The sequence below is a fragment of the Rattus norvegicus genome, chromosome 2 (genome assembly GCF_021556685.1).
Source record: "Rattus norvegicus strain SHRSP/BbbUtx chromosome 2, alternate assembly SHRSP_T2T, whole genome shotgun sequence".
NCBI lineage: Eukaryota > Metazoa > Chordata > Mammalia > Rodentia > Muridae > Rattus > Rattus norvegicus.
In genome coordinates this window covers 7,253,981-7,281,961 of record NC_141535.1, presented here as the reverse complement: position 1 = coordinate 7,281,961, position 27,981 = coordinate 7,253,981, and the positions used below count along the sequence as shown (strand labels likewise).

The window sequence follows — 27,981 nt, the reverse complement described above, 5'->3', positions numbered from 1 at the left end:
TACATAGTTATACCTCCCACCTTATCAGATGTTCTGTAAGGTGAGCCTCTGGATAGGTGGTAGGCAGGCAGGCCCTGCTGAATTCACTTTAACCAAAGAGACAGGAGTAAGTAATGTTTTAATCTTCAGAGCAGATTAGAATTCAATGTTTCTACCCAACACCAAATGTAGAACTCAGAATCTATTCTTTTGACCATAAGAAAATATCTTTCCTTGATAGGCCTCAATAAAGTCCTAATATCTCACCCTCTTCATATGGTATTTTAAATCTGGAGGTGCAGTTGTGATATTTCCCTTTCTAGTGTTACCAGGAAAATAGAAGATAGAGTCTGAAACTGTCCATGAGAGAGGACGTCCATCTCCAACGGCCTCCAAGATTGTTAATCCCTTTAACACTCGCTGTAAGAGCTGAATCTGAAATGATTTAAGAGATGGATTGAAATTGGAGTATGGAAGGCTTTAGGGCTGATGGTTGGCCTTGGAAGGTAGTCATGGGAATCCAGATAGTTGGAATTAGGTTCTGGATGGACTGTGAACAAAAGGAGATAACATTAAGGTAGCAGCTTGAATGTACAAGGTCCAGCAACTATATCATTACTACTACAACTATAGCTACAACTCTTTCCAACCCTGAAAACTCCAAGATCCAGCTGCAAAGCCGCACCACAAGGAGTAGGCATCTGGACTGCTCTTGCTCATGTTCACTTTCCAGCAAGCTGTGTGAAAGAAGACAAAAAATTAAAAAGCAATCAAACAGACAACCAGATTTGGAACTAGAGCACTGAAATACCACTTCCGGCATTTTTGGCTTCCAGCCAAGACAGAACAAAGACCATATCTAACCAAGGACAAGAATAGAACTGCTTGTTTTCAAGGTCCCTGCCTGGCTGGTTCATTAATTTAATCTTAAAGAAACATGGCATCTAAATATAGTCTTGGGTTTGAGAATTGAGCTTGAGAATTAGATAATAGGAAGGAATTCTGGCTATCTTCCTGACTTTATGATGTAGAAAATACCTTTGTGTTCAGGAAATACACCCTAAACACTAGGGACTGATAGGACCTCAGAGTGGGCCCAGACATGGAGGAAACCTGAAGTCTGAGTTATATTAACATCACTACTTCTAATAGCAGCACATGTTACTCTACCCACTGTTGTCTGAAAGTCTAGTATACTTACTGAAAGACAGCCTTTCTATAGTCTCATCTTAGCTGTGCCTGGTCCCTAAGGTCTTTGTCTTTTTTTGGTCTTTCTTCATTTGCTAAGAGTGTAGATGGCAGGCATTCTGGGCACTGCTCAAGGTCAGGAAGCAGCAGCTTACATTTAGAGGTCCTTTACTGAAACTCCTTAGCTCTGTGTGCGTTTGTTAAGCCAGGCTTGGTATTCAAGATTTGCTACAGAACTAGTGCAAATCCCTGGTGAAACCTGTGTTTCTCCATCTCCTACTGGGAGCTGTGTATTCATTGCAGAATGTTAGGTCACAAATTTTACCAGAAAGAATGAGAAATATTTCACCTGCTCACTTCTGATGTATGTGGCTGAGTAGTTGCTCTCTTATGCAGGATATATGCCCGAAAGAGGATAGAGTGGGGTTTGTTCTTTAAAAAAGGACCACAGTTAAGAATGTCTACTTGCATATGTAAATTTAATTCCAGAGGTTGTTAGCAAGATTCTTTAAATACATATTTAACCCATCCCAACTGAGATGTTTATTGTTCTCTTTCCTTCTATTCTCAGCTGGTTCTCTCAGAAAAGAAAGTTGGTATGGTCTTCTCAAAGTGCAACAGAAATAGAAGACAATGATACCTACAAGGTACTGTCAGTAGCTGAAAAATGAGGGACAGTTAACCCAAGTGTATTTTCAGAAGTAGAATTGAACAGCATTAGCTCTGGCTTAGCTGTAAGGATGATATCAGGGGACAAAGGAGCCGTCTCATGAGTGGTTAGAGAGTGTTCTTAACTCCAGTAATGAAAGCACAGAAATGTGTGCAATGTGCTTGCTAAAGGAAGTCTGCTAGAGAATTGTCACTCAGCATTTTTATCAGAATCCACAAATTTGCACTTCTTTGTACCCTCTGTCTCCATATGTAACAATTTTGACTTTCCCCAGGCTTATGGTAGAGACCAAGATGTTCTTAGCATAATATCCCTTTTACATAGGTGACCAGAGATGGGTGTTTCTAAAAAGTTCATTTTACTAGCTTCACCCTTGGCTGATGTTTTGGAAGTTGCCAAGCTGAAAATTAATATTTTAATTTTGAACATAATGGAATTGGATATAATTATGAGATATCAGATTAGACTATGCCAAATAGTCAACAATCCCAAATTTTCAATCCCTATGGTGATTACTCCGTTGTCAATTTGATTAGACTGAGAACCACCTACCAGGTTAGTAGAGGCTACCTACAAGAAAGTTTCTGAGAAAGAGTCCTGAAATCCTGGGATCATGATGGTAGGACCTAAAAAGTTGATGAACCCCTTGATGAAGCCATAATACGAGACCCTCACTGAATTCCCCTCCTCTCTGATTGCCATCTGCCAAATACTGAGGAACATCCTCTGCACATAGGCTTATTGTCCACTCGCCTGGTGGCATTATTCACCTTCTGAAATCAGAGTTAAGAGAGCCTTCCTTCCTCATGTCTTTCCTGCCATCTTTCTTCCCCTCTTCCCTCCATCTTCACCCTTCCTTCCCCTCTGCCTCCCTTCCTTTCCTTCTTCCCTTCTTCTCTTCCTCACCATGTTGTTTTGTTGAATATTTTGTCATTGCAGGCAGAAAACTAACTAATCTGGTCCCTCAGTACAACAAAAGTTCATTTTTTTTCACCAAAATCTTATGTCTTTTGCAGTTTGACAGAAGTTGGTGGATTGCAACATGAGTGAGAAATGGAGAAGCATGTAATCTTTGTTATCTGGAGTTACTTGGGGACCCAGGTTTGTGGTGCTTCTAAATCTGTAGTGTCTGTCTTTCATTCTTGTGACAGGTGAAGGGGTAACTCCCAAGGTCTCCTACTAAGCTTTTCTCTTTTGGTCTAGGGATGCACAAACTGCATTTTCAGCCACAATTGTATAATCAGCTTGTAGGCAGGGCTGTGAGTTTATTAGATTCTGAGTAAACACCACTGTTTCTGTCATGGTACCTGGCTACGTGTGAACTGTGGGGATAAGGTTTGGGAATTACAGGACGTAAGATGCATTGAAGTATACTGTGGAGGTCTGAAGGAGAATCCCCCCATAGGCTCATGTATTTGAGTACTTGGTCCCTGGTTGTTAGAACCACTTGGGAAGGATTAGGAATTGTAGTCTTGTTGGAGGTGTATCACTGTGAAGTAGGGTGAGCTTTGAGGTTTCAAAAGACGGATGAGATTCCTAGTGCCCCCTCCTCCCTCTCTCTGTCAAGATACAAGCTCACCACCTCCTACCTCCACCTCTTTGCTCCTGCATCATGAACTTTCTAAAACCGTAAGTCAAATTAAATGTGTTATAGCCTGGCTTGGTCTTGGTGTTTTATACAGAATAGGAAAGTAACACAGTAAGGCAAATACCCTCATTTTTTGTGTCTGTGTAGTTTGTGTCACAAGACAGCTAGCTTCAATATTTTCTTTTGCATTTGTAGGAAATTCAGTCTGGTGAATATTCTTCAAATCTTATAGTAGCACTCAACTTAGCCTTCACCAGCTTACAAAACTAATGATGGTAAAGTTCTGTAAGGGGAGGGGTGTGGTACCTGGAAAATCTGTTTAAAAGCAGACTGCTACTCAGTACAGAGGGCTTGGACTCCCCAAAGTTTAGAAGAGACCCTTGAAATTGCCCCCAGAATACAGGATACAGAGGAAAAGTCACTGTGTTCTGATTTCACAAACACCACTGGGTGTCACTAGTAAACTAAAGTTAGAAACACTGGAGAGTAACAACAACCACAGACAAAAACCCATGGAGATGTGAAAACACGTAAATCATGCCCACTAAGTAGAAAGTGCCTCAAGATGGCCATAGACAGCATTAAAGGGAGCAAGAGGAGTTGTGAATTTTACTCAGTTGTAAAGATTTTCACACACACTTAAGGGGTGTGCTACTACCTAGTGTATTATGATGGTGCACACATGATTTTGTATGTTCATATGTGTGCATCTGAGAAGTAGAGAGATGCAATTTATTCTACTATCCATTACAACTTTCAAAGCATTTAATATTAATACTTTCATAAAGATAATAGAAAAATTTCTCTTTATATAGGTGTGTTTACTGGAGTGTTGAGTTGGAAACAGATTGAAGGACAACGTATTTAAAATATGTATCCCTTTAAAATTGTCAGATTAGGTTATGCAAAAGAAAACTTTTTGTTACTTACTGAAATTCATATTTAATTATTTGGTGACACAAGCTGTATGTGTGCTTTATGTGTCACAAACAGAACTGGGGACAGGGGCTGGAGAGGGGGTGCAAGAGGGTTCCTAGAGGAACTAATCCAGAGGACTCAGGTGCAGTCCTCAGCACACACATGGCAGCTTGCAACCATTTGTAATTCCAGTTTCAAGGGCTCTAATGCCCTCCTCTTACCTGTCAGGGCACCTACATGCATGTTGTCACACACACACACAGGGACACATAAAATAAATATTTTCAGAAATCAGGACTGCAGGTAGATAAAGCAAATATTTCATTTTTAAAAATAGTTTTAAAATGATAATTACCACTGAACTAAATAGTGAAAAGGAAGATTGCGGTAGTTTGAATATGCTTGACCCAGGGAGTGGCACTATTAGGAGGTGTGGCTTTGTTTGAGTAGGTGTGGCCCTGTTGGAAGAAGTGTGTCTTTGAATGTGTGGCCTTTAAGACCCTTGTCTTAGCTCCCTGGAAGTCAGTCTTTTCCTGTCTACCTCTGGATGAAAGATGTAAAACTTTCAGCTTCTCCAAACCCTCATCTGCCTCTATACTGCCATGTTCTGCCTTGATGATAATGGATTGAACCTCTGAACCTGTAAGCCAGCCCCAGTTAAGTGTTCTTTATAAGAGTTGCCTTGGTGGTGGTGTCTGTTCACAGCAGTAAAACCCTAACCAAGACAAACATTGTTCTATAAAATACCACTGGTTATCCTAAAACTATACAGTGAACAGAATAGTATGAAGGAAACTAGCATTGAACTATTATTCGGGGATTCTCTGAGTTTTATTTGTTGGGGCTCATTTTGTAAATATTTTGATATTTGTGTGCACACACCTGTAAGTGCTGTGACTTCAGAGACCTTGGAGGGTAATTTTGAGAGAATCACTTGAGCTCACAAGTCTGAGACCAACCTGGATAACACAGCAAAACTTTGTCCTGAAAGAAAAAATATGTATGCAACACACCAGGATAAGTGAACAAGATCCCTGAGTCTCAAGAACTCCAATCCTTTGGGACACTGAAATCACTGTTAGTATGTTAAATACAGGCTTCAATGTTCAATTTGGGGTTCACAGCAGAATCACTTTGGAAGTTAAAAATATATTGAATCCCTTCTACAATTTTTACTTCATTGATCTGGTGTACTGGGCAAAGTTGTGTTTGTTTTTTGTTTGGTTGTTTTTTTTTTGTTGTTGTTGTTTCTTGTTTTTAATTGCTAGGCAAACCTAAAGCCTAGGTTCTGAGCAATGCACCAAAGGATCATTGATTTTTTTTTTAATAAATCAATCTTTTTTTTCTTTCTTTCTTTTTTTTTTTTATTAACTTGAGTATTTCTTATTTACATTTCGAGTGTTATTTCCTTTCCTGGTTTCCGGGGCAACATCCCCCTAGCCCCTCCCCCTCCCCTTTATTTATTATGTATACATCATACAGCTTTCTGCCTGCATTGCATGTATGCCTGCAGGCCAGAAGAGGGCATCAGATCTCAATACAGATGGTTGTGAGCCACTATGTGGTTGCTGGGAATTGAACTCAGGACCTCTAGAAGAGCAGACAATGCTCTTAACCTCTGAGCCATCTCTCCAGCCCCCATTGATTTTTTTCTTTTTAAAAATGTTTATTATTCTGTGTGAGCAGGGACATGCATGCTACAGTATAGTTTGTGGAGTCAATTCCTTCATCATTAGATAGGTTCTGGAGCTACAACTCAGGATGACAGGTTTAAAAGTACCCTTATTACATGAACCATCTTGCTGATCTTTTTAAAAAACAAAAACCAAACCAAAACAAACAAAACAAAAAAACCCCAACAACAATATCAAAAAATTCCCGGGGTCTCTCTGTTGCCCAACACTTGGGTTCAAGTGATCCACCTCAGCCCCAACAGTAGCTGGCTCTACAAGTGCTTGCCATGTGCCAGTTTACAGAGAATACTTGCAAACCTGTTTAGTTTTCACCTCTGAGCAAGTATGAGGAATTCTTATTGTGTTGCTTTCAATGTAATACAAAAAGAGAAATAGGCAGTTAAAAAATTGAAAATGAAAACACACCATCTTCCCTTAAATCTACTAATTTTTAAAAGCTTAAATATATATAGATACTTATCCTATTTGTATCTCAAACAGTAAGTTATTTGTATTAAAGAGCATATTAATAGGGGAACCTGTATGATGTGTTCATTATAGTATGGAATTGGACCTTTGGCTTAGTAGTATATAGCTGTAAAGTTTTCCTACGGTCTAGGTATTATTTCGTTACTATACACAATCCTGTACGTGGATTATGCGCGCCATGAGGCTTCTTCTGCCTTTATTTTTTACAATGTACATTCTTAGGCATGAGATTGCTGAGTGCATTTAAAATTTGAATAAATTTAGAGTGAGACCAATAATCGTTCTTTAAAAAAAGGAAATGATCTCACTTATGGTGGAAGAGCAGGGTAGGTTGGCTGTCACCATCAAACCAACTCCGCCAGAGCTAGAAAATCCCAGAAACGCGGCCCCAGACTGGGGGTAGACAGTACTTCCTAGTACGTGACCCTTGCCCCGCCCCTCCAGCCCCGCCTCGCGCAGGCGCACGACGCAGAAGATAGGGGTGGGGGAGCTATAGTGTACAGGGCGGGGCGAGAACCCCAGCACTGTAAGTTGAGTTCTCGCGGTGCGGGAAATGGGTGCGGGCGGGGGGCGGAGCTTCCTAGTATGCTGCTTCCGGTGGTACGGAGGCCGGGCCTGGACTTCATCCGGCTGTCGGCGCAGTTCGGTGTCTTCGGGTGTCTGAGCTGGGAGCGTTTGGTCCCTCGCGGGGAGGTGTTCCGTAATGGCTCGGCCTCCGGAAAGAGCTTCAGTGTACTTTTCACCTTGACAGTTGGGCCGCCACCGGGATCTGCAGCCATTTAAACACGCTTTCCCGCACCTGTGCACGTAAATTATGAAAGTTGATCCTTCTGATGTCCCACGCACCCCAAAAAGTTCTCCCGGGATGGCCTTCCGGACTGCTGCTGGATGCAGTGATGTCCCTGGCGCCGCTCAGTCTAGCAGCTGCGCAGGCTGTCTTAGCCAATAAAGCTGGTGTTAGAACTGCAAAAGCCACGGGGGGGGGGGGGGGGCGGCTATCTTGCGTTTCCTGTGGTTGCACCAAACTGTATATTAGTAGAGGTAATGGCATTAACATGCTTTTCGTCTGCACACCCTATGTATGATACAAGCCTCTTATGAAGCAGTCCGGGATTCAGACCCAGGTGAAACTCCTTGTCACCGTTAACATTAGACATTGGCATTAATTTGCTCAGCTGCATGGCTTCATTAAATTGGGCAAGTGTTTTACTTTAAATATTTGTGAACACAATCTTGTACATTAGCATTCCTAGATTTAAATTTGCAACCATCTTTTCTGATACCTGTATGCATTGGGAATATAAAAGGCTCTCTATACATTTTTGCTGAACGATTTTTGTGGCTTTCAAGATGATTTTCTTTCAGGCCACATTTTTTTTTTTTTTTTAATAAATCGCTGGCTGCTAGTCAAACGAAAGTTACACCAAATATCATGAGTTTACGGATATTTAATTTTGTGAGGAGTAATGAACATTTTAACCCTAACCCTAACCCTAACCTGCAAAGTGTCCATGCAGTAGTCAAATGTAGCTAGTCATGTGTATCATCAAACTGCTACTGGCTAAGGCATTTCCCTTCCATGAGCCTAAAAGCAAGGATATCACCCTGGAGATAAGCATTGTGATAATGTGCAGGCCAAGTCCCCACTCTTGGTGTAGAACCCCTTAGTCATTGCTCAAGAGGAGTGACGTGAATGTGAGTACCTTTAATTTCATGTCTTTTGTCTCTTGTGACTATACTTAAAATGAATTATCTACATTAGAAAGGTGTTTAAAACTGATGGGGCCATCCTCTTATCTAAAAGTAGTAGTTTTATGTGGAATTCTCACTTTAAGAAACCTAATTTTAGGTTTCTTACAACCCTAAACAACAAAACAGAAGGAAATCATTTATTCCTCAAATTGGGTAGTTGTCTAATTTTATACTTTTATTTATTTAAAGGAATCAGTTTATCTTAGCTCTATTGCACACATGGTGACTAAGGTTAATAGTATTGTATTCTTGAAAAACTTAAAATGCTTGAATGCATGTAAATTATTCTTATCACAATATGTTAATTATGTATGGCAACTCACTTTTCAATAACCTAGATTTAGTCGTTCCACGGTGTATGTGTATGTTAGGTTATATTCTGTAAATACATACAATTTTATGTCAGTGTAAAAAAGCTACACTTTTTAAAAAGATTCTATTTTTTTTTAAATACAGGAACTATATGTAGGCATATTAGCATTAGCGATGCCTGAACAGTTTTTATCAGAGTAAGAAAATTTAAATTCTTAAAGATGAACACATGAACTCATTGTCTGAAGGGATTGTGATATTTGCAGTATTTAATTAAGAACAATATGGGTGTTAATTTTAACTAAAAAAAGTAAACTATTATTTGATAAGGAACACTTTCCTAAGCATGTACAAGGCTATAATCATAATTCTCTGAAACTGTTATCAGTAGACAGAGCCTCTCTGTTCCTTTCTTATCAGCCCCTTCAAGTTCTAAACGTCCTATGTGCAAACACTGAAATTTGAGGGAAGTTTGTATTTGCTTTTATTTGTTTGCTTGTCAGGAGTGGTTGACTTTAAGAGTTAGTCTACATTTATTGGACTTTTGTTAGCTTTTGGTGTGTGTTGTGGGTGGTTAACTTCTAATCTAGTACTAAGTTTTGATATAAGATACACAAAAGTCTAAAAGAGTTGATTCTTGATCTATGTGCAGGTAAATGCTCTAATACAAACCTCTATTTTTCTTGACTTTGCAACAAAGGCATAAAGTAGTATTCAACTTAAATACTACAAAGAATAATTTTAAATATAAGAATTAACATTTTTGAGGCTTTTAAGAGTATGTTTTTATTCTTGCTTTTTTCTTTTGTTTATCCTGTAAATGTATTCATAGGGGCTGGTGAGATGGTTCAGCAGTTAAGAGCACTTGCAGCTCTTCCAGAGGACATAGACTTGATTCCCAGCACCCGCATGTCAAATTTTAAACTGTAACTCCAGTTCTAGGGGATCTAATGCCCTCTTCCAGCCTTCTGTGGCACCTAACCACCTGACATGCACACGGTGTACAGACATACATGTAGGCAAAATATCAAGACTAATAAAATAGTAATGAAAATATTTTAAGAGCATGTATTCATGAATAACATTTGGTTTTATGTGCTTTTGCACATGATTAAAAACTGAAAGCTTTTCACATTTTAAAATGAGTCTATTTCTACAGCTATACAACATTCCATTGGATGGATATACAAATTATTCATCTTGCTACTAATGGTCTGTGTTGTTTCCTGTCCTTTGTTGGTGTAGTCATTCTTCCAACAGTCCTCAGTGGCGTATAAGGTCGAGACTGTTCTGCTTTCCTGGGGGATGCCATGCTGCATCAGCATTAGCTTATGTCATCACAAGGGGTCATGCCACATTCTTGCCAGTCTTCTATCATCTTTTGCTGCTCTATTCTAGCAAAAAATATTCTAGTTTGGGGCTTGCTTTTCATTTTCTTTCATTTTCCTGATGAGATGAACATATTCACATGTGACCATTGGCCAGGAGGAGTTCTTCATCTGTGAACTCTTTGGTCATGTCTTCTCTATGTTTTCTCTTTGCTTTTTTTTGGCATTTCTTACTGTGTCCATAGGAGTTCTTCATATATTCTGCATCTTATTTTTGTGGGGGTGTATGTGTGACAAATTTAATAAGATTTCTTTACTTTTACTTCAGCCTAGTTCCCTTTTCTTTACTTGCTTGTTTCTTTGTTTTCTTATCATTTTGGTTTTGTGTTCTTTCCATGGAATCTGATAAGGCTGTAGATCCAGCTTTGAAGGTAATGTTCCCATTAGGAATTTGTATATTTGACCAAATCAAGCAAAACCAGGTGACTAGAGAAATAGGAAGTTCCAGCTTCCTCTCAGACACAAATAATCACCACCACCTACCACCACCACCCCCAATGATAGTAATATCCCCTTTACCCTTTTCTTTTAAGACAGATTCTCACTATATATTCCCTGACTGGTCTGAGACTCACTATATAGAGTTCAGTCTAGCCTTGAACTCAGAGATCTGCCCGTCACAGCCTCAGAGTGCTGGGATTAAAAATGTATGCTACCACAACTGGCCCCTCACTTTTTTTTATTAAAATTATTTTTGCTATTCTATTGTGGAATAGTTTTTTAAAATACCATATATCTTAGTTTTCATTTAACAATTGTCTTAGTTTGGGTTTTAATGCTGTTCAGAGACACTGTGACCACAGCAACTCTTACAAAAGAAAATATTTAATTGGGGCTAGCTTACATGTAGTTCAGAAGTTTAGTCCATTATCATGGTGGGAAACATGGCAGCATGCAATGCTTGAAAAGGAGCTGAGACTTCTATATCTTCATCTACAAGCAACAAGAAGGGACTCCCACCTTAGGCCGAGCCTGACCATGTGTGAGACCTCAAAGCCCACCTCCACAGTAACACACTTCCTCTGACAAGGACACACCTCCTATTAGTACCACTCCCTTATGGGCCAAGCATTTAAACACATGATTCTATGGGTACCATTCCTATTCAAACCATCACAACAGTTAAATGCTAAGTTAAGCCTTCCACCCCAATCCACATGGTAGGGATAGAACTTGTGGCGTATGCTAGTCATCCCATTCTTTACCACCGAGCTGCATCCCAGCCCAACTAGGTTGAACAAGGGTTGACTGAATTTCAGAGTACTTCCTAAACTTAGTTTGTGTAAAGTTTATACACTGAATGAAAGAAAGCTCTTGCTTCTCTGAACCACATCAGGACACATTTCTTCTTCCATTCATGCATGTTTTAGAGCCCAGGCTTATGATGCTATCCTATCTTGTACCTGGTTTAGCTGTCCCCATTGTTACAGTAGCTGATGAATTCCCTTTTCTAAAGCTCCTTCTAATAAACTCAGTAATATTTTATTCCTAAGTAAATGTTTTCTGTTTTTAAACTCTGTTTTACTTGCTTTTAAATGAGTCAGAGTTTTTCCTTCCTAACATTTTAAGGTTTATTATATTGGAGCCATATAATCTAGGTCCAGATTCTCCTTTAAACAAGTTGGATATGTGGGCATATACACACAAAATGTTAACCTCAGGCTGAGATATCCAATATGATATAGCTTCCTGTTTGGTCAGGTAAAAGGTGTGCTAACTCCTTATGTATGCGACAGTATCAGTGTAGTTTAGAAGGTTGATTGTGGGTGTCACCTTCACACAGTTGGAGGACTTGAAGTTAACATGTGCTTTTCTGTATATTGTTAGTAGTAGGAGCACTTCACAGGTACCTCTTAGTGTGTTTAATAACAGTTTCCTGCAGTAGTGCGGGGCATTATTTCCTACTTCATTTCCTTTTCCATATGTAATTCTCTATCTTGCATAAAGCAGGTTGTAAACCTCATACTGGAACAAGTTCACACAAGTATAAAATCGCTAAGATCAAACCAAAAGGGGCTACAGCAATGGCCTAGTGGTTTAAGAGCACTGGCTATTCTTCCAGAGGACCCAGGTTTGATTTCCAGCCCCACATGGTTCCTTCATTCCTCTGTACCTCCAGACCCAGGGCTCTGATACTGTCTTCTGGCCTCCTCAAGCACCAGCCAAGTATGAACATGTGGTACACAAACATACATGCAGGCATACACATAAAATAATATACATACCTATACATATAAAATAGCTTTTTAAAAGGGGATTAAAAAAAAAAAGAAATGAAATAAAACCTAGGATTGCTTCAAAACTTTACAGTCATTTCATTTTGGTTTGGAAGGTTATGTCTGAGGTAAACATATGTTGAGCTTTCCTCCCATCCCTTCCTCTCTTTGCTAAATAGCATGGACCCTGAAATCTCTGAACAGGATGAGGAACAGAAGACGGTCTGTGTTGGCAGAGAAGAGGACATTAGGAGATCAGAGAGAATGACAGCTGTTGTCCATGGCAGAGAAGTGGTCATTTTCTACCACAAGGGGGAATATCATGCAATGGACATTCGCTGCTACCGTAAGACTTGTCTTCATTTGTAGAATCTGTATATGTTTACCACAAAACTATCAAGATTCATTTAGTAACTAGATATATCCATTCCTCTTCAGATTCTGGAGGACCCTTGCACTTGGGAGAAATTGAGGTATGTAAAGTTAAATTTACTCTAGACAAACTCAAACGTTTCTTACATTCTTATTATTTTATTTTGTTCTTTATTCAAAATTTGATAATTTACATTCAATTCTACTTTAGTGGTTTCTACATGATTGTCATTATTCTCATTTATTCTTAAAATGTAAAGAGCATCATTTTCCAGACAAAATAATAAGTATGTCCTTTGAACTAACAAATATACTCTGTTAGCTACTCTGTGGATATAATTGCACAAATATTTGATAGGAAAAGCTTGCTGCAGTATCACTAATATGGAAATTTTAGGATCATCTTATTAATAAATATAACATAGCCATGCTTTGGAACATTGTGCACTCATTAAATTAATGAAGCGAGCCTATCTGTGCTAATATGGAGGGACATTAACAATGTGAATATTCAGAGCAAATGGAGTAGTTCCTGTGGGATGACGTCAATATACAGGTGAGGCAGGTACAAGATAGAAGGAGGCCTCTCATTGGATGAGAAGGAAGGATGGGCGGGAGAGAAGTTTGAGGAAAGAGGAGGAGACTGGAGTGGAAGGAGAGAGGAGACCTGAGGGACAGCAGAGTAGCTGCAGGAGAACATGGAGGCTGCCGTTAAGATTTCATGCTGTACCTTAACAGGTTGTTATGAATGTTTTTAAGGGATGGATGAGTGCAGAGCTTTGTATGTTAGGTGGGCAATTATATCTTATCAATTGGATCAAAGGTTATTGGGTTGCGTGTTCTTTCTTGTGGTGATTTGACTTTGGGAGTGTGTGGCAGCAGAGACACTGGGACCCCACAGAGTTGGAATGTGTGCTTCTGCCAAGATATCTACTAGATATCTTGGGGCATGGTGGTGCCGGATCTAGTGGGGATAAAAGAAAACCATTTTTTATAATTTTACAGCAACAGTTTCAATAAACTTGTATTTCTTGAAACATTTTTATTTATATACTGTGTACTTTGAATTTTATGAGTATGTATTCTGACTTAATACAAGGTATTATTCAATATATTATATAATAATAATCAATACAATAAAAGTTTTTCATAGTATTTGAGAGAAACCAAATTTTGAAATATTACCTGAAGAATTTGGGGAAATTACCTTTGCTTTTTTTTTCTTCCCTTCATCTATATTGACATGGGTATTTCTTATTTACATTACAATTGTTATTCCATTTCCCGGTTTCCGAGCCAACATCCCCCTAACCACTCCCCCACCCCTTCTATATGGTTGTTCTCCTCCCCATCCTCCCCCCATTACGGCCCTCCCCCAACAATCACGTTCACTGGGGGTTCAGTCTTAGCAGGACCAAGGGCTTCCCCTTCCACTGGTGCTCTTACTAGGCCATTCATTGCTACCTATGAGGTCAGAGTCCAGGGTCAGTCCATGTATAGTCTTTGGGTAGTGGCTTAGTCCCTGGAAGCTCTGGTTGGTTGGCATTGTTGTTCATATGGGGTCTCAAGCCCCTTCAAACTCTTTCAGTCCTTTCTCTGTTTCCTTCAGTGAGGGTCCCGTTCTCAGTTCAGTGGTTTGCTGCTGGCATTCGCCTATGTATTGCCATATTCTGACTGTGTCTCTCAGGAGAGCTCTACATCCAGTTCCTGTCAGCCTGCACTTCTTTGCTTCATCCATCTTATCTAGTTTGGTGGCTGTATATGTATGGGCCACATGTGGGGCAGGCTCTGAATGGGTGTTCCTTCTGCCTCTGTTCTAAACTTTGCCTCCCTATTCCCTCCCAAGGGTATTCTTGTTCCCCTTTTAAAGAAGGAGTGAAACATTCGCATTTTGGTCATCCTTCTTGAATTTCATGTGTTCTGTGCATCTAGGGTAATTCGAGCATTTGGGCTAATATCCACTTATCAATGAGTGCATACCACGTGTGTTTTTCTGTGATTGGGTTACCTCACTCAGGATGATATTTTCCAGTTACATCCGTTTGCCTATGAATTTTGTAAAGTCATTGTTTTTGATAGCTGAGTAATATTCCATTGTATAGATGTACCACATTTTCTGTATCGATCCCTCTGTTGAAGGGCATCTGGGTTCTTTCCAGCTTCTGTCTATTATAAAGAAGGCTGCTATGAAAACATAGTGGAGCATGTGTCTTTTTTATATGTTGGGGCATCTTTTGGGTATATGCCCAAGAGAGGTATAGCTGGTTCCTCAGGTAATTCAATGTCCAATTTTCTGAGGAAAGTTCAGACTGATCTCCAGAATGGTTGTACCAGTCTGCAATCCCACCAACAATGGAGGAGTGTTCCTCTTTCTCCACATCCTCACCAGCATCTGCTGTCACCTGAGTTTTTGATCTTAGCCATCCTGACTGGTGTGAGGTGGAATCTCAGGATTGTTTTGATTTGCATTTCCCTTATGACTAAAGATGTTGAACATTTCTTTAGGTGTTTCTCAGCCATTTGGCATTCCTTAGCTTTGAATTCTTTGTTTAGCTCTGAACCCCTTTTTTTAATACGGTTATTTGTCTCCCTGCAGTCTAACTTCTTGAGTTCTTTGTATATTTTGGATGTAAGCCCTCTATCAGTTATAGGATTGGTAAAGATCTTTTCCCAATCTGTTGGTTGCCATTTTGTCCTAACAACAGTATCCCTTGCCTTACAGAAGCTTTGCAGTTTGTCGATTTTTGATCTTAGAGCATAAGCCGTTGGTGTTTTGTTCAGGAAATTTTCTCCAGTGCCCATGTGTTTGAGATTCTTCCCCACTTTTTCTTCTATTAATTTGAGTGTATCTGGTTTGATGTGCAGGTCCTTGATCCACTTGGACTTAAGCTTTGTACAGGGTAATAAGCATGGATCGATCTCCATTCTTCTACATGCTGACCTCCAGTTGAACTAGCACTATTTGCTGAAAATGCTGTCTTTTTTCCATTGGATGGTTTTGGCTCCTTTGTCAAAAATCAAGAGACCATAGGTGTGTGTGTGTGTGTTCATTTCTGGTTCTTGAATTCTATTCCACTGGTCTATCTGTCTGTCTCTGTACCAAGACCATACAATTTTTATCACTATTGCTCTGTAATATTGCTTGAGTTCAGGGATAGTGATTCCCCCAGAAGTCCTTTTATTGTTGAGGATAGTTTTAGCTATCCTGGGTGTTTTGTTATTCCAGATGAATTTGCAAATTGTTCTGTCTAACTCTATGAAGAATTGGGTTGGAATTTTGATGAGGATTGCATTGAATCTGTAGATTGCTTTTGGTAAAATGGCCACTTTTGCTATATTAATCCTGCCAATCCATGAGCATGGGAGATCTTTCCATCTTCTGAGATCTTCTTTAATATCTTTCTTCAGAGGCTTGAAGTTTTTATTGTACAGATCTTTTACTTGCTTGGTTAAAATCACACCAAGGTATTTTATATCATTTGGGACTATTATGAAGTGTGTCGTTTCCCTAATTTCTTTCTTGGCTTGTTTCTCTTTTGTGTAGAGGAAGGCTAGTGATTTATTTGAGTTAATTTTATACCCAGCCACTTTGCTGAAGGTGTTTATCAGCTTTAGTAGTTCTCTGGTGGAACTTTTGGGATCACTTAAGTATACAATCATATCATCTGCAAATAGTGATATTTTGACTTCTTCCTTTCCAATCTGTATCTGTTTGATCTCCTTTTGCTGTCCGATCGCTCTGGCTAGGCCTTTGAGAACTATATTGAGTAAGTAGGGAGAGAGTAGGCAGCCTTGTGTAGTCCCTGATTTTAGTGGTATTGCTTCAAGTTTCTCTCCATTTAGTTTGATGTTGGCTACTGGTTTGCTGTATATGGCTTTTACTATGTTTAGGTATGGGCCTTGAATTCCTATTCTTTCCAGGACTTTTATCATGAAGGGGTGTTGAATTTTGTCAAATGCTTTCTTAGCATCTAATGAAATGATCATGTGGTTTTTATCTTTCAGTTTGTTTATAAAATGGATCACATTGATGGTTTTCCATATATTAAACCATCCCTGCATGCCTGGGATGAAGCCTACTTGATCATGGTGGATGATTGTTTTGATGTGCTCTTGGATTCGGTTTGCCAGAATTTTATTGAGTATTTTTGCACTGATATTCATAAGGGAAATTGGTCTGAAGTTCTCTTTCTTTCTTGGGTCTTTGTGTGGTTTAGATATAAGAGTAATTGTGGCTTCATAGAAGGAATTCGATAGGGCTCCATCTGTTAAAATTTCATGGAATAGTTTGGATAGAATTGGTATGAGGTCTTCTGTGAAGGTCTCATAGAATTCTGCACTGGGCTCTTTTTGTTTGGGAGACTTTTAATGACTGCTTCTATTTCCTTAGGAGTTATGGGGTTGTTTAAATGGTTTATCTGTTCCTGAGTTAACTTCCGTACCTGGTATCTGTCTAGGAAATTGTTCATTTCCTCCAGATTTTCAAGTTTTGTTGAATATAGGCTTTTGTAGTAGGATCTGATGATTTTTTGAAATTCCTGTGGCTCTGCTGTTATGTCTCCCTTTTCATTTCTGATTTTGTTAATTTGGACACACACTCTGTCCTCTTTTTAGTCTGGCTACGGGTTTATGTATCTTGTTGAATTTCTCAAAGAACCAGCTTTTGGTTCTGTTGATTCTTTGTATAGTTCTTTTTGTTTCTATTTGGTTGATTTCAGCTCTGAGTTTGATTATTTCCTGCCTTCTATTCCTCCTGTGTGTGTTTGCTTCTTTTTGTTCTAGAGCTTTTAGGTGTGCTGTCAAGCTGCTGATATATGCTCTCTCCTATTTCTTTCTGCAGGCACTCAGAGCTATGAGTTTTCCTTTTAATACAGCTTTCATTGTGTCCTATAAGTTTGGGTATGTTGTACCTTCATTTTCATTAAATTCTAAGAAGTCTTTAATTTCTTTATTTCTTCCTTGACCAGATTATCATTGAGTAGAGCATTATTCAACTTCCATGTATATGTGGTCATTCTTTCCTTATTGTTATGAAGACGAGCTTTAGCGCGTCGTGGTCTGTTAGGACACATGGGATTATTTTTAACTTTCTGTACCTGTTGAGGCTGTTTTATGACCGAATATATGGTCAGTTTTGGAGGAAGTACCATGAGGTAGTGCAAAGAAGGTATATCCTTTTGTCTTAGGATAGGATGTTCTATTAATATGTTACATCCATTTGGTTCATGACTTATCTTAGTCTTTCTATGTCTTTGTTTAATTTCTGTTTCCATGAGAGTGGGGTCTTGAAATCTCCTATTTTTATTGTGTGAGGTGCAACGTGTGCTTTGAGCTTTAGTAAGGTTTCTTTTATGTATGTAGGTGCCCTTGTATTTGGAGCATAGGTATTTAGGGTTGAGAGTTTATCTTGGTGAATTTTTCCTTTGATGAATATGAAGTGGGCTTCCTTATCTTTTTTGATGACTTTTAGTTGAAAATCGATTTTATTTCATATTAGAATGGCTACTCCAGCTTGCTTCTTCAGACCATTTCCTTGGAAAATTATTTTCCAACCTTCTACTCTGAGGTGGTGTCTGTCTTTGTCTCTGATGTGTGTTTTCTTAGGCAGCAGAATGCTGGATCCTCATTACGTACCCAGTTTGTCAATCTGTGCCTTTTTATTGGGGAATTGAATCTATTGATGTTGAGAGATATTAAGGAATAGTGATTGCTGCTTCCTGTTATATTCGTGTTTGGATGTGGGATTATGTTTGTGCTTGTCTTCTCTTTGTTTTGTTGCAAAACGATGTTTCTTGCTTTGTCTAGGGTGTAGCTTGCCTCCTTGTGTTGGGCTTTACCATTTATTATCCTTTGTAGGGCTGGATTTGTAGAAAGATATTGTGTAAATTTGGTTTTGTCATGGAATATCTTGGTTTCTCCATCTATGCTAATTGAGTTTTGCTGGATACAGTAACCTGGTATGGCATTTGTTTTCTCTTAGGGTATATGTGACATCTGTCCAGGATCTTCTGACTTTCATAGTCTCTGGCGAGAAGTCTGGTGTGATTCTGATAGGTCTGCCTTTATATGTTACGTGACCTTTTTCCCTTACTGCTTTTAATATTCTTTCTTTGTTTTGTGCATTTGGTGTTTTGACTATTATGTGACAGGAGGAGTTTTCTTTTCTGGTCCAATGTATTTGGAGTTCTATAGGCTTCTTGTATGTTTATGGGCATCTCTTTAGGTAGGGAAGTTTTCTTGTACGATTTTGTATTTACTGGTCCTTTGAGTTGGGAGTCTTCACTCTCTTCTATACCTATTATCCTTAGGTTTGATCTTCTCATTGAGTCCTGGATTTCTGGTATGTTTTGGACCAGTATCTTTTCCGTTTTACATTATCTTTGACAGTTGTGTCGATGATTTCTATGGAATCTTCTCCTGGGATTCCCTCTTCTATCTCTTGCATTCTGTGAGTGATGCTTGTATCTACGGCTCCTTGTCTCTTCCTTTGGTTTCCTGTATCCAGGGTTGTCTCCCTTTGTGCTTTCTTTATTGCTTTTTTTTTTTTTTTTGGTTCTTTTTTTTTTTTTTTTTCGGAGCTGGGGACCGAACCCAGGGCCTTGCGCTTCCTAGGCAAGCGCTCTACCACTGAGCTAAATCCCCAACCTCTTTATTGCTTTTTATTTCCATATTTAATATCTTCACCTGCTTGTGTTCTCCTGTTATTCTTTCAGGGATTTTTGCATTTCCTCTCTATAGGCTTCTACTTGTTTATTTATGTTTTCCTGCATTTCTCTAATGGAGTTCTTTATGTCTTTCTTGAAGTCCTCCATCATTATGATCAAATGTGATTTTAAATCAAGATCTTGTTTTTCTGGTGTGTTTGGATATTCAGTGTTTGCTTTGGTGGGAGAATTGGGCTCCAATGATGCCATGTAGTCTTGGTTTCTGTTGCTTGGGTTCCTGCACTTGCCTCTTGTCATCACATTGTCTCTGGTGTTGCCTTGTTCTGCTATTTCTGACAGAGCCTAGACTGTCCTGTAGTCTTGTGTGTCAGGAGTGCTGCAGACCTGTTTTCCTGTTCTCTTTTAGTCAGTTATGGGAACAGAGTGTTCTGCTTTCAGGCGTGTAGTCTTTCCTGTCTTCTGGTCTTCAGGTGTTCCTGTGGGCATGTGTCCTGAGTCCACCAGGCAGGTCACTTGGAGCAGAAAAGTTGGTCTTACCTCTTTTCTCGAGCCTGCAGTCGCTTCTCAGATTTGGGTTTTAGTTCTCCGTGAGGGCAGCAACCAGAAGGGCCTGCCCAGCCTTTGCTCGGGACCCTGTGCACAGGGGGCCCAGATGGCACTAGGCGTTTTCCTCTAGAGTCAGAAATGTTGGCAGAGAGTAGTCTCCTTTGGCCTTCCAGGCGTGTCTGCCCCTCTGAAGGTCTAGCTCTCCCTCCCACGGGATTTGGGTGCAGGGAGCTGTTTCAACGGGTCCCTTCAGATCTGGGCGGTGTCTGGACCGCCGTGTCCCTATCTTCCTGTTCCCAGAGGCCCTATACAATTTCCTCTTGGCCCAGGTATGTGGGCAAGGGTGGGCAATACTGGTGGTCTCTCCTGCCCTGCAGTCTCAGGAGTGCCCACCTATGTGGGTTGTGAGCTCTCTGTCCCATGGGGTTTGGGAGCAGGGAGCTGTGGGTTGGGATCTTCGAGGTTCGGGCCCCAACTAGAAACCGGAAGTGCCCAGTCCTGGAGGAATTTTCCTTTGTGAGTCCTGAGTCCACCAGGCAGGTCACTTGGAGCAGAAAATTTGTTGTTACCCCTGGTCTCAAGCCTGGAGTCGCTTCTCAGAGCTGGGTCTCAGCTCTCCATGAGGGCAGCAACCAGAAGGCACCTTTGCTTTTTTTATACTCCAAAACTAGTTATCTAATATGTCTTCTTCCATTTTTGTTTGTTTTATTTTGTCTAATTGTACAAGCCTTCATGTTAAGCATATATTTTCCTGTTCCAAATACATGGCATGTATTTGTTATGAAAAATGTTACTATTTGCTCATAACTCTATGGAACTCATATTAGCAATCCTCTGTTTCTGGTGTACTGGGCTGCTAGCACATGTTTGAGAATGCTATAGTATTGTCTCTAGGATTGTAGTCTATAAAGAACTTGCTACTCAATGTGTGAGCCACCCCCGCCAGCACTCTTAGCATGTTGGAGTCTCTTAGACATGTAGAACCCTGCTTACTGAATTTAAACTGACAGCTATGTTTAAAGCAGATCCAGGTGCAGCCCATGCTCCTTAAGGCTTGGCAGCATTTCATTAAGACAGTTCGAAAGTGGGGTTCAAAAATTGCATGTCTGTTAGCTTTGCACACATGCCTTTAGTAACACCTAGGCCTTACAGTGAAAATTCCTCTGGAGGCACTATAAGCCCTGCCCTCTTTCTGCCACAGAAGTGACATTAATGTAGATATCTCCTGAGTATAAGGCAGTGAGGTCTTCTGCCAGCTAGTCCTCCCCTGCTGGAGCTCCAGCTCACAAAGTTCTAGCTACAGAAGGGGCTTGATTGTCCTCAGATTAGGTTTACTTTATGTTGAATAACTTGTTGGTAGGAGGGGGAGACAAGGCCTTCTGTCCATTTGTTATGTGTGTATGGGGACAGCCTTGTAGAGGCTGCATTTCCTCATCTATCCGTGGGTTTCTGTGCCTTCACCTACAGGCTTCTCACTGGCAGGCTCCTTTCTGTTTATGAGATAGTCTCACTATGTAGTCTAGGCTGGCCTTAAGTTCAAGAGCCTCTTGCCTCAGGTCCCAGGCAAGCGCTGAGATGACTTTTTCGTGCCACTCCTCTTGGTGGTGTTCTGTAGCCTAGTCCTCCTGCACTAGATTAAATCTGAGATCTATCCTAAATACTTTAAGGTCAAGACTATTAAATCTGGTTTTTTCCCCTCCAGGATTTCAATGGACAATCATGTATAGTTTGCCCGTGGCATAAATACAAAATCACTTTGGCAACAGGAGAAGGATTATACCAGTCTATAGATCCTAAAGACCCATCAGCAAAACCCAAGTGGTGCTCCAAAGGAGTAAAGCAAAGGATTCACATTGTGACGGTGAAGAATGGCAACATTTATGTGACGCTTTCTAAGGAACCTTTCAAATGTGACTCTGACTATTATGCCACTGGAGAATTCAAAGTGATTCAGAGTTCTTCCTGATAAAACATGTACAGCAGCCAAAAAATGTGTGTATGTTTGAAAATATTTTAAAAGTAATTTTGTTTCAGTACCAAAGATGGATTTTTTTTTTCCATCATAGGAGCGTGTGTCTTGTCAGGGGCTGGAGAGATGGCCAGAAGCTAAGCGTTCTCGCTGCTTTTTCAGAGCACCTGAGTTCAGTTCCTAGGGCTCGGATCAAGTGGTTCAAAGTCCCCTGTGATCTGTGACTCTCACTCTTAAGGATCTGATGCCCTCTTCTGGTCTCTGTGGACACCTGCACACACAAGTCATTTGCCATAAATAAAAATAAAAGCAGATGTTTTTTAAAGTGTTAAATTTGAGAAGTTTAAAAACACATTTACTTTAGTATGGTTTCAGGGCCCCACCCAGGTCAATAGAATACATTCCATCTTTCTCAGGACTGATTGGAATCTGTACATTATAGGCTGGACACGATCTGTTTAAGAAGCATGCAGTTAACTCAGAGAAAACACAGTTGATAAACAGACTAAGCAGAAACTTAACAGGAAAAGTGTAAATGGGTAAAGACACATTTTCCCAATCACATTGTGTTTTGTTTTGGAAAATTTTCATAATTCAAAGTTACTTGCTTCAATAGTCCCCAGCAGTCCTCTGTTCCTCTTGCATTGCTGTGCCGACAGACTGTTGACTGCTTGTATTTAATTATGGTTTTTACAATTTTAAAGGTAAAATTTAAACACACTGAGATCCTTGAATTTTAGTTGTATTATATACTTTTGCTTACAAATGTTTAGCACATGTCTTACATGTTAAAACTGCTATCAAAAAAATGAGGTCAATGTTTATGTTGAACTTAAAAATGAGAAACTCAAAGCTAGTTTTAGTTTTAGCTAGAATTAGTGGTGGTACACACCTCTAATTCCAGCATTCTGAGGCAGAGGTAGAAGGATCTGTGAGTTACAGGCTAACCTAGTTTACATAGTGAGAGTCTATCAAGCAGGGGACTGAGGAGTGCGAGATGTAAAGACCCAGTAAAACTTAGCCTGCCCGCCCTGTCTCTCATACCTTAGCAAAGACAGATGTAAAGTCGCCTGTTCAATGATCCAAAGAAATTTACCTAAATGAAACTTTCAAGTAAAACTGTAAAAGAGTTTTAGAGAACATTGTGTATGTGTACAGTTTCCCATAAATGTGTAGACAGCAGAGATATATTTTGTTCCTCAGAGTTTACAAGCAGGATAGATATTCGCTTGGTAACACCCTGTTTAAACCATCAGTTAGTTTTGACCAGTACTGTTCTAGCTGCCTGGGACCCATATCATACTTTTTATTCAGGATTTAGAGCAACACCCTGGGTATCTGTCATGTAGAAGTTAGCAACTCAGTAAAATATAGGCGTAAACAGGGCCAGAAAGGATATGTAGGCTATGAATTCAGCATAAAGACTGTTAAAAATAAAATCAAATCTCAAAACATGATTTTTCATGATGTGGGATGAATTAAGTACTTAACATTTCAAAGGATTGTACCTGGGCTCTTGATTTGTTGTAAAGATCAGTGAAAGACCTAGAGAGATGGATTGGGGGTGCAGTGCACACTACTTCTTCTGAGAGGACTGTTGCTTTGGATCCCAGAACTCACATTAGTGACTTACATGTGCTTGCACCATTTGCTGTACATTCCCTTTTCTTTGGGCATATGGGTTACATGACAGAAAGTATTTGTTACTTGTTTCTAGAAATGCTAATCAGCCAGGCTTGGACTTTCTCCACAGTGTTTTACATCAGCAGTTAGTCACGCATGGGGTTCAGAAATGTGTCATCTCTGAGGGGAGTTCATACCAGCCTAGTAGTTCTTAAATGGGTACAAAATCTTATCATGCATTAAAATGTAAAGTCATTCCCCTTTAGGCAAAAACTAGGACCTTGGTTTATAGAGCCAAGAATAGCAGCCTTTCGTAAGGAGCCAGTGGCAGTGATGACTGTGGACTGGGTTTCCTCTTCTTAATCTGTGTCTTTAAATTTGAAAATTAAAGTGTTCCTGTAGTCCTGGTTTCTCAGGGGGCTGAGGAAGAAGGATTATTTGACCCAGGAATTCAAAGTTAAAATGAGGATATAGCCAAACCCCAATATTAAAGAACAACCCCCACCTTATTGCGTCCTGTCGTAACATACAGAAATCTCATCAGATTTGCAAGTAACGTTTTGTTTTACAAGTTTATGGTATGTATAAGTGTTAAGTCCTTCATAACTTCCCAAGTCAGTTACAAAGTCACCAGCAGGGAGACTCAGCTCAACAGCCTGCAAATAGAAATATACTTCTACTATTTCTGAAGATGATGTGTAGCATTTTTTTTAAAGTTTTTGTCTGCATCACACTCACCTGGTGCCAGCAGAAGCCAGAAGAGAGGGTTAGATTCCCAGTGACTGCAGTTACAAAGAGTTGTGAGCTACCTTGAGGATGCTAGGAACCAAATCTTGGTTCTCCGTAAGAGTACCAAGTACTCTTAACCATTGGGCCATCTCTCCAGCCCCAACATGCATAACATTTTGCATTTCCAGATGAACATTCAAAATACTTCTTAAATAAAAATATAAATGAATTTTGAACACATCCATATTATAAACACTGTGTAAGTTCTAACACAACAAAATATGAATTCTCTTATTAAAATTACTGTATAGTCAGGGCTGGGAAGAGCTCAGTAATTAAAAGATGGTCTGCTCTTCCAGAGGACTTGGTTCAGTTGCCAGTATCCATGCCCTCAGAGTTCTGATACTCTCCTCTGGCCTGTACAGATACCTGTATATGTAGGAAAACAAAAATTAAAAAACACTGGGTAGTCATACGTATATTGTACATCAAGATTCATTTTATTTTCTATTTCATTTAAATGCCAGAGAATGATGTCATAGTTTCCCTTCTGTGTCCCTTCTTAAAAGAGCATTCAGCTTACATAAATTGGAATGTCTGATGAAATTTACCTGTGGATAGGTAACTATTGAGCTCTCTAAAGTGGTATTTTTGTCCATATTTCTCATTCATTTAATTCAGCCGATTGGTCAAATACAGAATGTAGAACTTGGATCTTGTTGCTCTGCATGCTGGCAGGAGGCTTGGGTTGATCTGAGAGGTGGTCTGGCTTCTCTGGCAGTGACCTGTAAGGTTTCGCTTTGATTTCACCTTCAGAAAACATGGGCTCCGAGAGCACGGGTTCAGAGAAGGCTTTTCTAAAATTCTTGCTCTCTCTATTTTGCCTTATGGATTCTTCTTCTTGGAAAATGTTCTTTATCTTTGCCAGCACAGCATTAACACAGACTGCCTGTACCAAAATCCGAAACAGAAATGTTGAAAAATAATGTTTCCCTTTAAGGTACTAACAACCACAGACAAAAAGTAACATGTCTAATATAGTCAATCTACATGTTCTAATTTAAAAAACCCTTCCTTTGAGGAAACCCTGACTCATGGCAAGTGATAGATCGATTCCTTATCCTAAATATGGAAAGGCATTTAAATAAAACATGCATAAAAATAACTTCAGAAGTGAGAAATACAACAAGTTTAATCTTAACTTACTCTTCATCACTAATGACGTCGATGATGGAGCCAAGGAGTGAAAGACAACAACCATTCCCTGAAGCTAAACAGAACAGCACTAGTTTGCCTTGCACAAGAACTGCCTCAAGTCGACATGAGGACAGCAAACATTCAGGGCTTTCTTTCTCTCCTTCAGATTTCAACGCACTTTACTTTTCTCAGAGAACTCTTATTATTACAGCACATGGCTTATATGCTGTTACATTGCTGTATCACAATGATAATTTACCCTCTCCCTCCTCGTACTAGTCCCAGCCCTTCCCTCGTAGTCCTTCCACTAGCTTATGTCTTCTTAAAAATCATTCTGGTTTCCACACAATGAGACAAAACATACTATACTTTTCTTTCTACGTCTTTTGTCTTCTCCTAAATGACCTCAAATTCCATTCTGTAATCTTTTTCCCAAATGTTATAATTTCATTTCATAGGTTTCCTTTGCATTGATCTAGATGATGATATTTTTGTCTTAATTCTATTTAATACTGAATTAAATATTGGTTTACAAATATAGATCTATCCTAGCATCCCTGAGATGAAACTGACAATTATGATGATGTTTTAACATATATTTCTGAGTTCAATTTGCAAGTACCTTATTAAGGATTTATTCACCTAATTAGTTTCAAAGATGATCAAGTATTATCAAAGATTATATTGGCCTATAATTTTTTTCTTCCCTTTTCTTCCTTTCTCGTTTTTCAGATTTGTAAACCTTGTAGTAATGGCTTAAAATGTTTTGAAAAATAGTGTTTTGTGTGTTGATTAAAAGAATGTGTGTTTTGCTACTGTTGTATGGAATATTGTGTAGACATTTATTAAATCATTGACCCTTAGTGTACTTAACGCTATAATGTTTCTTTGTCCATATTTTTGTCATGATGGTCTGTGTGCTGGTGAGAGCAGGGATACTGAAGTCACCAACTAGGATTGACACAATGGTATTGTAGTCTTAGCTCTCCTTGTATGCTTGTTTAATGAGTGATCCAGTCTTCAATGTATATAGATTTATAACCATTACATCTCCTCAATGGACTGTTCCTCTTATAGTTTGGATGTAAAATGTTCTCCATAGGTTCATGGGCTGAAGGCTTTGTCCCAGATATGGACCTATTTTGGGAGGTGCTAGTAATTTTAGATGATGGGTACTTCCTATAATCATTATTTCGTTGGAGGTATATTCTAGGGGTTATATCTTGCCTTGTCCACATCTCCTTCCCCTGCTTCTTCTCTGTCATTAAATAATAAGCTTCTGCCACCTGCCTCCACTGTCATGCTTTACTCCAATGTGAGAGCTGTGGAGAAAGCTAGCCTTTGCTGAAAGTTCTCACACTGTGAGCCAAAATCAACCTTTCCTTCTTTAAAATTGTTTCTTTCAGTTACTTGTTTCAGTGATGAAAAGCTGCCTAGTACAATTCCTTTTGCTGATATATAGTGACCTTGTTTTTTATATTTTCTGAACATTTTGTCTTTAAGTCTCCTGCTTGGTTTCTGATTTAATTTTCTAGAATATAATTTTCTGATATTTCATCTTTAGTTTTTGTATGACTATGTGATGGATGTGCGTTTCTTGCAGGCAGAATTTCTTGTATCTTGTTTTAAAATCCAATAAATCATTTTGAAATTTTGTGTGCGTATGTGTGGTATGTACATGTGTAAGCATATGTTTCTTTTTTTTATAACTTGGTTCATTCAATGCTAGTTAGTCATAAACGTATCCTTCTAATTATGTCACTTTTTGAAAACCATTTATATGTTCATAACATATCTTTTGTTCACTTGTCTTTTGTATCTGATACTTATGCCTTACAGATGACCTTGTTTATTGGTGAGGCTTGAACGAATTTTCCTTTTTCTAGTTTGTTTGGTTCTTTTTCTGAGTTTCATCTTATTGCTTATATTGACTTGCTTATTTTATTCATCTGTTCATTTGTATTCTATTCAGACTCAGTCATCATTTTGAAAAACAGCTGTTTGAATTCTTTATCATTTGTATGCTTCAGTATCTTTGGGTTCACTTTTATAAACTGTCAGAAGAATGGTGCTACCTTATTTTCTTCATAGTACTTGTATTTCTATATTTATATTTGTACATCTACTAGAATGGATATCTTTTCTACTTTATGCAAAGGTCTTCTTAATGAGAAGCCTTCTCCTGAAAGTTCTGTATGACCTATCACTCAAAGATGAAAGTAATCACAGTACAACAGGAAAACAAACCTCCTGGACATAGAAACACAACAAGCAAATAAGAAACAAAACATCAATACCACCACCAATAAGAATAGAAAAGAAATAGTCAGGAATAGTACAGAATAAACTAAAGAGAGCTAAGATGGAAATTTAAAAATCTAATTAAAAGAAAAAGTAAAATTAGATGCAAGGAAAAAATAATGTAAGGAGGAAACACTAAAACTCCCTCCTAACTGAGGTCCATGGATTGAGAAAGTTACCTTCTTTGTCCTCTATTCTTCCATGTGTGATTGGTAGGGAAAGGGGATAGTCTGTCACAGATAAGGCCTATGGTCATTAAATTTCCCACCTGACAGGCAGAGCTGTATACAGTTTGAACCTTGTTCTGCACTGCCTTGCATTTTCCTCTTGGCTTGGTCAAGGATATGCCTGTGGCAGATCTGTATTCATAAAAAGGCTTTCAGTATGCATGGCAAGAAGACGGAAG

The 27,981-nt window shown here is 39.2% G+C and overlaps 2 protein-coding genes across 24 annotated transcripts in view; one reads left to right on the top strand and one right to left on the bottom strand.

Annotated features, from left to right (window-relative positions):
* Positions 1–7,129: 7,129 nt before the first annotated feature.
* Positions 7,130–27,981, top strand: part of Rfesd (Rieske (Fe-S) domain containing) — a 32,470-nt gene continuing 11,618 nt past the window's right edge. For 2 of the 22 annotated variants that reach the window (XR_015665036.1, XR_015665035.1), the window contains exons 1-4: positions 7,146–8,200; positions 12,353–12,519; positions 12,612–12,646; positions 21,459–21,748. Coding sequence is in view for 13 of the 22 variants with exons in the window: in XM_087625353.1 (XP_087481479.1) it covers positions 7,603–7,629; positions 12,378–12,519; positions 12,612–12,646; positions 21,459–21,722 (468 nt within the window). In the remaining 9 variants the exon portion in view is untranslated. 22 annotated transcript variants of the gene reach the window in all.
* Spata9 (spermatogenesis associated 9) overlaps positions 24,557–27,981 on the bottom strand; it is a 38,007-nt gene continuing 34,582 nt past the window's right edge. Inside the window, exon 4 of one of the 2 annotated variants that reach the window (XM_087617403.1) lies at positions 24,557–25,026. In XM_087617403.1, the coding sequence (XP_087473529.1) occupies positions 24,742–25,026 (285 nt within the window). In that variant the 3' untranslated portion in view covers positions 24,557–24,741. 2 annotated transcript variants of the gene reach the window in all.